This window comes from Marmota marmota, unplaced genomic scaffold, assembly GCF_001458135.2.
Source record: "Marmota marmota marmota unplaced genomic scaffold, marMar, whole genome shotgun sequence".
Taxonomy (NCBI): domain Eukaryota; kingdom Metazoa; phylum Chordata; class Mammalia; order Rodentia; family Sciuridae; genus Marmota; species Marmota marmota.
This window is the reverse complement of record NW_026000037.1, coordinates 21,719,987-21,730,765: the sequence shown is the minus strand read 5'-3', so window position 1 is coordinate 21,730,765 and position 10,779 is coordinate 21,719,987. Positions and strand designations below refer to the sequence as shown.

The window sequence follows — 10,779 nt, the reverse complement described above, 5'->3', positions numbered from 1 at the left end:
CGGTTGGGCTCACTCTTCGACACCACCTTTCTGAGGCTGCAGCTGAGCCAGTGCTGGGAGGAGATAATGAAGAAGGTGAAGGCCAGGTGCCTCTTCTGGGGTCTCAGCAATGTGGTGGTGGGTGAAAGGGACAGGGATGTGCATATGGGTGTTTGTGTGGTGGGGTGTGGGGAGCATTAACTGGGGGTTGCCTTGGCCTCATCTCTGCCTCTTGCGGCAGGTGGGAGGGGGGTGCCTGGGCCAGCAGAGCAGCCTTCTGCCTTCCTGCCTGGAATCCTGGATCAGGGCTGACTGAGAATGTGACCTTGTCCCTGCCTCCCTCAGGCTTTCCTCCTGGCTCCGGGTTTGGCTCTTCTCACTGGTCCTGGGTTCTGAAAAGTGCTTTTCCTTGCCCCAGTGCCTTGCCATTTAGGTGGTGGGTGTGTGTCTCCAAAGTGCAGGGGGCCTGGCCACTCTCTGGGGTGAGGCAGAGATCAGAGCCCCCAGGAGGGGATTGCCTGGAACCCAAGGCTCAGCCAGGAGAGGTCACACGACTGCTCATCTGAGCAGTGCCCTCCCTGCCTGATCCTTGTCCCTCTCTGGTCATGGCCGCTCCTGGCTGGATGACCTAAGACCATTGGTCCTGATTTGTCTGTACCCACCTGTCATGTGTCACAGAAGGCGAGGGGGAAGTGCTTGGTGTCTTGAAGTTCATGCAGGGGTGGGGGAGGTCAGAAGTGATGAGCAGCCTGCGGGGGCTTCCCCTCCCTCTGAGTTTGGTGGCCTGCACTGACATGTATCCTTGAAACTCACTCCTATGTTCGGGGCTGTTTAGGGGCTTGGCTGGACTCCCCATATCAACAGGAGAAACTGGCCCTGAGCTCTTGTTCCTGTCCTAGGCTGTGACAAGGGCCACAATGCAGGGATGGCAGGGCCTCCTCCCTTTTCTGAAGTATATGGGACCCTCTTGCCAAGCCGTCATGGGCTCTGGCACCAGGAGGCACAGTGCCCTGTTGTGTCTGGGAACCTCCCAGCCTCCCAGGGGAGAGGCTGAGCCATGTGGGTGGTTGCAAAAGGCGGTCCTGGAGCCAGCCACGTGGCAGCCTGTTGTCCAGCACTTCAGCTCCACTCACGCCTGGCCTCCGGCTGAGGATGTGGTGAGAGGAAGCTTTGATATGAAGTGACACTGAGTGGCACTGATAAGGCTTCCTGAACTAAACACTGGTTCTGCCCGGCCCTTCCTCCCTCCCTCCCTCCCTCTGCTAGCTAGGGGTGTCTAGCCGGGCTTCTTCTGTCACATGAACAAAGGCTCTTCTTTGTTTATTACAAAGTGAGGCACCTATGGTTAAGTGCAGGACAAATGTAAATGATGCTGGTGGTCTGAGGCCTGCCCCACCCCCTCAGCCTCCGTGTAACCTTGAGGAGGCTGTGAACAGGCCTGTGCCACCCTGCCCTCCTCCTCTTTCAGCTCTTTCTCATCCTTCCAAACCCAGCTCAGTTGTCCCATATTCCCTGAGTCCTGCTAGGTGAGGCCCATCCTGGACACTTACTGCCTGCCCTGTTCCCCCCCCGCCGTCCATCTGTGAGCTGGGCACAGGGAGTGCCCACTCTTGGTGTGTTAAATGGGTGGGATGTGGACCCTATCAGAGTAGAGGGTGGTGTGTGTGTGTGTGTGTGTGTGTGTGTAGTTTGTGCGCATGTGTGTGCATGTGCATGACTCACAGGTGAGTCTCCTGACGGAAGGCACTGGTAGGGATGGAGAGAACAACCTTGTATCCCTGGGATGCAGACAGATACCGAGGTGACCAAGCAGCATTAAGGTGTCCTGGGTGTAAGGGCTGGTCAGAAAGGCCTCCTCTTCTGGTGGCTAGGGTGTGGCAGGGCTCCCACTCATGGAAGGAAGAATTAGAAGCTGCATTGAGAAAGGTAATGGGGAATTGTCCCTGACCTGGGACAGGCAGTGTCCAGTGGTTCCCCCCCCCCCCCCNTAAATGCCTAGGAGCAAAGACCCCCCAGTAGCAAGGAGCATACCTGCCCACCAGACCCAGGCACTGGAAACTCCTTGAAGATGGGGCCTTGTGCCCTCATCTCTTGTCTCCAAGAAGGGGTGAGTGCAGGGAGGGCTGAACAGGGCTGCTTCTCTGGGCCTTGGCTGTGCTGCATGTTCGGTCTTATCTTGCTTCAAAGTTCCGCACTTCGGGGGCTGAGTGCCTTCTGTCTAAAACACAGAAGGAGACTGAGGCTGAGAGAGGGGTATTTTGTTCACGGTCACATGGGTGCTCTTGAAGCTCCTGGCTCAATGTGCCAAAAACCAGTGAAAATATCTTGTGTGTCTGTCCTGTGTCTAGCCTTTGTGGAAGCTGAGGACCCAGAGATAATGGGGATGCTGTCCCTGACCACTAGCTGTTCATATAGGCAGGGCAGAGGCATGAGATGGACACTCAGGCACATCACACAGCAAAAAGGAAGGTGGGTGCAGGCCCACAGTGGCTCAGGGTATTTTTGGGGACGAGAGAAGTCAGGGACCATTTCACAGAGGAACCTCGTCATCTGAGCAAGGTTTTAAAGGGTGCGTAGGAGTTGACCGTGTGCACATCTAGGGTGTGTGGGTGATCTTGGGTTTCAGTCTGTCTGGACCTGGTGTGAGGGATGGGGGTCTTAGACCCAGCTTCCAGTGGTGTGAGGCTGCCCTGCGGGCATTTAAGGGACTTGGTGTTTTTGAGTATGGTGGGCTAGGCCCTGCCAGGGGTTTTACAGACATGATCCTTGCAATCTGGGAGGTGAGTGTGGATAGTTTCTTGATTTTGCAGATGAGGCACTTGAGTGCTGATTTTTTTTGGCTCATGGAGATTTTGCTTTGATTTTCTCCTCTCACCCCAGGGTCAGTCCCTGGCACCCATCTGCGTTTGCCCAGCTATGTCCTGTAGCACCCTCATATCCACCCCGCCCTCCTGCCCGCCGTTCTCATCCTCTCTCCATCCTCGGTGACCTGTGGGGGCCTTGAGAGGTTTGACTATTGTCTGTGATGTGCCTCATCTCTTCAGTCTCCCCCGTCTGATCTCTGCCCTGGCTACCACAGCCCCATGTGCTTCCCTCTGTCTCCGACTGGGATGCTGCTCCAGCAGAGATTCCCAAGGCCGGCAGAGAGAGATGGCCAGTGCCCAGTGAGAGCACTGGCTTCCTAGGTTGGGCCAGGGAAGATGTAGCAAGGCAGTGACCACCTTGCAAAGTCTGGTCAAGGTGGGTAAGGTGTTGGCTTGGGCCCTGGGTGGGCAAAGTTGGCATTCCAGGAAGTGTGGCCCACCTTGGTACCTTCAAAGGGAAGATGTGCCAGAGGACATGGTGCGTGGTGATCCGCTGGCCTTGGGCAGCTGCTGGGCTGGCCTCCTGTCCTAGGGCTCCCTGTCCTTCTTGCCTCTTTATTTTTCCTCCCCTGCTATGATATCTTTCTCCCTCTCAGTGAGCTCTGGGGTTGGAGGAAGCATGGCCATGGGAGGGAGGGAAGTATCAGAGAACCTGCTGGCTCTCTGGTCAGGGCTTCCTGTCGGCCTCCTGATGCAGTTCCTGCCTTTTCCCAAATCCTTCCTCTCTCCTGGCCTTGGGTCTCCCTCTTTGCCCTAACCTTCCCACCTTACCTCTGGCCTCTGCTTCCTCTCCCAGACGTAGCCAAAGAGGAACAACTGGGAATGACCGGGGTGGGGGTGGGGGGAGTTGGCCTCTGAGGTTTCCAGCTGAAGTAGAGCATGTGGTCGTGTGTATGTGTGAATGTATAGGTGTGAGAGTGTGTGTGTGACCGTAAGGACAAGGGTGGGCCGGCATTGCCTGTGGGTTATGAAGGAGGAAGCAGTGTGGCTGGAGCAGGTCACTCCTAACAGTCCGTTCAGATTGGGCGCTGATTCCAAGTGACCTCAGACTCGACCTGGCCACCTCTGCCTGGGATGCTTACCTGCCAGCTCAGGGCTCTCTGTGCTCCCTGTGGGTGGTCATGGCCCTTGAGCCCAGGCAGCGGACTCATGTGGAGACGTGGGGCTGCCCCGCTCCTGCTCAGCTCCCTTGCCAGCTGCCAGGTCGGGGTGGAGCTCCCAGGGAGGAAGTGTGTGATGAGCAACACCTGGCCACTCACTCTGTTTCTGAAGCCTCCCTCCTGGTGTTATCCCTCCAGCAAGCCTGTCCGAGGCTCTTGGCTGATGGTGGAGCCTGGATGGAGGGTGGGGAGGCTGTAAGGCCCAAGGGACTGTCTTCCTATCTTCATCCATTCTGTGTTGCTATAACAGAAAACTCCAGCTGGATGATTTATAAAGAGAATGTCTTAGTCAGCTTTCCATTATCCTAAGAAATATCTGAGATAATCTAAATATTAAAAAAGAGGAAAGTTTTATTTTGGATCATAGTTTTGAAGATTTCAAGCTGTGGTCACTTGACCTGTTGCTTTTGTGTCTACAGCAAGATGGCACATCATGGTGGTGTAGCAATCTGCTGGACTTGTGGCAGCAGGGAGGCAAAGAGAGAGAACGGGAGGGGCCAGGGTCCCAATACCCCTTTCAAGGGCAGTGACTTCCAACTAGGCCCCACCTTGTAAAAGTTCCACTGCCTCCCAACAGTGTACTGACTGGGGACCAAGCCTTGAACACAGGGCCTTGGGGCATACTATTTAAATCATAGTAGAAAAGAAACTTATTTCTTATACTTCTGGAGACAGGGAGGTCCGAGATTGATTGAAGTTCTCCTGGGGAGACCTTCTTGGCAATCATAAGATGGCAGAAGATATCACATGACAAGAGAGTGGGCATGAGAGGAACCAAGTAGCTTTTATGGTTGGCTCTCTGTATCCACAGGTTCTGCTCCAACCAATTGTGGATTGAAAACATTTGGGGAAAAAAATTCCAGAGTTCCAACAAGCAAAACTTGAATTTGCCATGCATTGATGGAATCCATATGAATGAAGCAATGTGTGGGTGCTCCCTCCTGTATCCACCCACCATTCCAGAGACTCTGACTCTCCAGCTCCTTGAGCATCGTATGCTTCTTGTCTTGTGCCTTGTTCTTGTACCGGGTAGCTAGGCCCACAGTGGTTGTGTCTGTATTGAATGCGTGTAGACTATTTTTCTTGTCATTATTTCCTATACAACACAGTAGAACAACTTCTTACATAGCATTTGCATTGTATTATGTTCTCTAAGTAAACTAGAGCTGGCTTAAAGTCTGTGGGATGACGTGTGTAGGTTATGTGCAAATACCAGGCCGTTATTCTATAACCTACTTGAACATCCACAGATTTTGTTATCCCAGGATATCAGCAATATAACAAAACCAGACTCTCGAAAACTAACCCATTCTCTTGATAATGACATTAATGCCTTCATGAGGTTCTGCCCTTACCTACCATTAGGCCCCATCTTCCAACATCGCTGCATTGAGGATTAAGCTTCCAGCACAGGAACTACGAGGGACAGGTTCAGCTCATAGCATCTGGGAGATCTCTTGATGGTCCCAGCGCCTGGGCTGGGTGATATGGTCCGCAGGCCCCCTCATTCTCATCTATGGTCTTGGCACATCAGCACCCTTGTTTTGGCTATTCTGCTTCTCATGATAACACTCTTCTCTCTGTCTTGGCAGGTCCTTCAGAAACTGGGGAAGGCAGATGAGACCAAGGATGAGCAGTTTGAACAGTGCGTCCAGAATTTCAACAAGCAGCTGGTGAGTGTAGTGACCCTTGGCCTTGGGGAGCTCATGGGAATTGAACTGTGGCTTCCATGTGGAAAATGGAAAGGACCAGATCTGTGGAGTAAGAGGAATTGGAGGGGGATCAGTGTGGGCTGGTGGTGTCACCAAAGACCTGGAGGAGAGGGCACTGGCACTGGCTAGGAACACTGGAAAAGAAGAGGGTCAGGGGATACTTTAGAGAGAGTGATGGGGGAAGGGGAGGGTAGGTGGGAGTGGGCACTGGCTGGTGGCCAGACTCTGGAAGAGCTTGCATGCCAAGGCAAGTGGGAGCTACAGAAGCTTCATGCCAGGAGAGTGGCATCTGCAGGATTTAGTGTGGGGGCAGAGCAAGCTGGATTTGATTTGGGCATCTGCTGAGCATGATGGGTGCTGGGCTGAGTAACAGGCTCCAGGCTGGGTTCTGTGGATGATGGTGGATGCCTACAAACAACCCCAGGTGGCCTGTACCAACAGTTACCTTGTGTAGATGGAGCAGCTGAGGTTCTAGAAGTGAGGTGATTCATTCAAGGCCAACCAGTTTGGGAAGTGGATGCAGACCCCTACTTATCCGCTTATAAAACCTGGAGGGGGTTTCCAGGGCATCCTTACCAAGGACCATTCCAGGCTAGAGGCCAGTGATCGAAAAAGGTTTAATCACACTTGGCAGTATGGGGCAGTGGTTAGATATGAGGGAGGACTCCCCTACTGAAGGGAAAACCCTGAATATCCTGACTAGGCTGTCCTTGAAACTCCCTGCTGGAGATTTGCTAAGTCCAGAAAAAGGGGGGAGTGAGATGAGCCTGTCAATTCTTCTTTCCCTGGGGAAGAACAAGGTAGCAGGAAGGGAGGGAGATCTGGGCCATGACTTTATGGCTTCAGAAGGGCAGATAGAGATCTAAGGGACAGATAGAAGTGGTGGCCAGTGGAATGGGACTGGGCATTGGGAGTGAGGTCAGGATCTAAGCTCTGCTAAGAGTGGGGTTGGGTGGGCACAGACTCTTGATACTTCTTGTCCATGGCTGTGGTCTTTGACGGTTCCTATCAAAGCCTCTGTAGCTGGAATGAAGCCCAGGGGAAGGGGTCTCCTTTGGAGACTACTGACAGCTCACTGACCAAGGGCTAGGAGCATTCCAGAGTGACAGAGAACAGCTGAGAGAGGGCTGGGAGCTTTCTGGGAGAGGGCCAAGGAGCATACTGGGAGAGGGCCAGGGAGCATGCTGGGAAAGGGGCCTGGAGCATGCTGGGAGAGGGCCAGGGATCATGCTGAGAAGGGGGCATGGAGCATGCTGGGAGAGGGGGCCTGGAGCATGCTGGGAGAGGGGGCCTTCAGCGTGCTGGGAAAGGGCCAGGGAGCATGGCTGGGAGAGGGGGCCTGGAGCATGCTGGGAGAAGGCCAGGAAGCATGCTGGGAGAGGGCCAGAAAGCATGCTGGGAAAGGGATTCTGGAGCATGCTGGGAGAGGGGGCCAGGGAGCATACTGGGAGAGGGCCTGGGAGCATGCTGGGAGAGGGGTTCTGGAGCATGCTGGGAGAGAGCTGATAGCATTCTGGGAGAGGACTAGGGAGCAAGCTAGGTGAGGCCTCAGAGCCAAGCTACCCTGGTCTGCCAGAAAGGCTGAGCCCAAGAGGCTCCCAGAGCAGGGATGGGAGCTATCATATCTACTTGTCCCCTAGACCAGAAATTACAGGTGTTTTAAGACCCTTGTGGATCCCATAACAGGCCACATCTACTGTGTTAAGTTTCCTCAAATAAAATAAAGGCTTGAATAAGAAATCTAAAGCCTCAGTTCTGATTCAGTCTCTTGGAAGCTCCAGATATGTCCCCTTCTTAGCTGTTTTCCTCAGTTTGTGGGCAGCTCGGAAGTCCTTCTAGGGATTGCTGCTACTTGGATACTTACTATGGGCCATGAGATGTTGTGTCTTTTGTAGACATTTCCTTGCAGCCCTTGAAATGGGCGCCAATATTCTCTTCATTTTGCTAATGTAGCACTTGAAACTCAGATAGGTTAAGCAAACTTTTTCAGGCCCACACTACTGGTTTGGGGACTTGGGGATTTCAATCCAGACCCGGGAACCCTTGAATTTACTCTTGAGTTTCTTCTCTGGAGCTGACCCCTAGTCCTGAATGCAGGTAGCTGGGTGGGTTGGTGGGAAAGCTGTAGTCCCAGAGAGGGCATGGTAGTGTCTCCCCAGAGCAGACTGGACTGTTTGGTGGAGGTGAGGAAAGAAAGCATAGATGTGGAAGCTGAGGTTCCCATGGCCTGGCTCTAGAGCTGAAGCCACAGCATTGCTCTCCCTACTCCTCCCTTAGAGTGACCCCTTTTGAGTCCCTGGTCCTGGACAAATAACCACTCGCTGATCTTTGGGCAGAGGTACTGGGTAGAGATGCCAGGGCTAAAGATAGCCAGTGCTGGTGGCTTCCTGGCTGTGGGCTTAGAATGGTCACCTGAGCTGGTGCTTTTGTCTGCCCCTGGTTTGGTGGGGTGACTGACTTATTCGGGGCCGGGGGTGATAGTGGTGGTGGACAGTTTTGAAGTCTCATTCAAGTGTTGGGATAACCCTCCTGTGGTAGTCAGCTTTTTTGTTGCTCCGACCAAAATACCTGACAAGAACAACTAGAGGAAAGATTTATTGTTTGCTCACGGTTTCAGAGAGTTCAGTTCGTGGCTGGCTGGCTCCATTGCTTTGGGTTTGAAGTGAGGCAGAACATCGTGGCAGAAGGGTGTGGTGGAGGAAGGTGCTCAGATCATGGCAGCTGGGAAGCAGAAAGAGAGAAAGACAGGAAGGAACCAAGGATAAGATAGAGTCACCAAGGCACACCCCCAGTGACCTGCTTCCTTCAGCCATGCTCCACCTGCTGTAGGTTGAAGATACTGTTCTGCCGTATTATGTTTTCTCATGTTTCCCGCCATAGTCTGTTTAGCTATTGGTAGATGAATCCACTGATGAGGTCAGAGTCCTCATAGTTCACTCGCTTCCCTAAAGCCCTGCTACGGGACATTGCTGCATTGGGGACCACGTCTTCGGTACATGAGCTTTTGGGGGACATTCCAGATCCAAACTGTAATACCTTCCTTGAAGGTTATGGCACCCTGTCAGTTCTGGATCTGACTGGTATATGCAGATGTCTGGGGTGTGGCGTGAGTGTTGGGGTTGGGACCGGTGTGAGGGTCACTGCCCTTGAGAGAGGAAATGAAGGAGCTGCTGTGGATTTGGCCTCAGCCAACCTACAGGGCTTGGGGGGGGGGGTGCCCGGGAAATGCAAGATGGAGACAGTGTAGAAAGCCTGGAGACTCTCCTGCCTCTTTACCCGTGTGCCCCAGTATCACTAGGCCCAGCATTAGGGGTGGACAAGGGTAGCAGAGAATTCAGTCTCCAGGGAAGAAAATTTTTCCTGTGAGGGCGAAGCCTTGGAGAGGGTGTTGCTCACGTTTCCATCACCTGCTCTCGTAATGAGCCCCTCTGGGCCCGTTTGGTGCTGGTCATAGGCCCTTGTCTTCTGGCCCTACACTGAGGGACCATAGGGGCCTACTTGGCCCCCTTTACTTCTAGAGCATTGCACATCATGCCCTCTGGAAACCATCTTGGCTTTTGAAGGTTGGCCAAGCTCTGCTTCTTAGGGTCCCCTTGCAGCTTGTGGGACCCAAGACCCTCTGAAGTGGGGCAGGTCTGGTTTCTTTTTTAACCTAGGGCCCACCTGGGTTCTGCTCACAGTGGGCAGCCCTGGCTATTGAGTGAAGACTGATCCCTGAGCATTGAATGGCGAGGGGCAAGAATCAGAGCTGGAGCCAGAGGGGTCCTTGTGGCAGGGGGCCGTCCTTGTCCTCCAGACCTTCCAGGAAGCTGGGTTCTTGAGTCTGCAGGAGCTTGGGGATGATGGCTGAGCCATCCCTTTCTGGCACTGCCTCAGCTCCTTATTAACTCCCATAGGCCAAGTTGGGCAGTGGCCCCAGAATCTTCTCCTTCTCCAGCTGGGCTCTGCAAAGGGTGTGCTTAGAACCCAAGAAGCTTCCAAAAAATTATTTCCCAGGCATCCTGTTTAGGAGGCTGAGGGAGCCAGTTTAGAAGTGAGCACACACGGTTCTGATTGGTCCAAGAGGGGCTGGCTTGGATGGGATCCAGGGTACAGGAAGGCATTGTTCACCTCGAGGACTGACTGCCGAGTGCGGCTTAGGGATCCAGCTGCACAGGAGAGGCAGAGCTCCGGGCAGCCCCTTGCACATCTGCAGACCACGTGCTTGCTTACAGCTCAGCGTTGTCCTGGAAGCACAAGAGGCCCTGGTACAGCCAGCAGCCCAGATTAGTGCAGCTGCCCACCCCATGGGGAACCCTTTGCTTGGGTGCTGTATAGAGGCAGGTGGGGATCAGGCCAGAGGTGCAGCTGGGTTGAGGTAGTCTTCGCAGGGAAAGAAGCCGGGTCTGGAAGATTCTATGATATCAGATGACACAATGGCATTGCATCATGAACACACTTGAATCCTCATCTCGCCCAACAAAGCATTTAATTGTTAGGTTAGGGAGGCAGTGTCAAGGGTGGATGGAGCTCTCCTCATCGGTCAGTCGGGCAGGGTGCACAACCCATCCTTGTTGGCATTCTAGAGAGATCTGAACATTCGTTTCTTCATTTGATTTTTAATCAGTAGCCTCACATTTAGGTTTGATCAGGGTTATGTACTATACAGTTGACCCTCCTTATCTGTGTGTTCTGAATTTGCAGATTCAGCTGATTGCAGATTGAAAATATTTTGGGGGAAAACCAATAAAAAGTAACAACACACCTACAAAAAAAAACAACCAGCACAAGTAAAAAGCAATGTAGTATAATGATTATTTACATAGCATTTACATGAGAGGTGTTATGAGTCATCTAGAGATGGTTTGAAGTGTACGAGAGGATGTGCCTAGGTTATATGCAGATATGATGCCATTTTACATAAGGGACTTGATCATCTGTGGATTTTGGTATCTGAAAAGGGGTTCTGGAGCCAATTCCCCATGCATTCCAAAGATCCACTGTTCTCTATGGGCAACCGAAGGAATTTTAGAGAGGCCTTTTTTTTATTATATAATATCTTATATGCTGTTCTCAGCCCCCCCC

At 52.9% G+C, this 10,779-nt stretch overlaps 1 protein-coding gene across 18 annotated transcripts in view; it reads left to right on the top strand.

The window, feature by feature from the left end:
* Bin1 (bridging integrator 1) overlaps positions 1-10,779 on the top strand; it is a 61,004-nt gene that overhangs the window by 25,917 nt on the left and 24,308 nt on the right. For 16 of the 18 annotated variants that reach the window (XM_048812131.1, XM_048812127.1, XM_048812124.1 and 13 more), the window contains exon 2: positions 5,596-5,676. In XM_048812131.1, coding sequence (XP_048668088.1) covers positions 5,596-5,676 — 81 coding nt within the window. Of the gene's footprint in view, positions 1-6; positions 118-5,595; positions 5,677-10,779 lie in introns of those variants that run through there. The other 2 variants (XM_048812126.1, XM_048812125.1) reach the window with 2 other exon arrangements.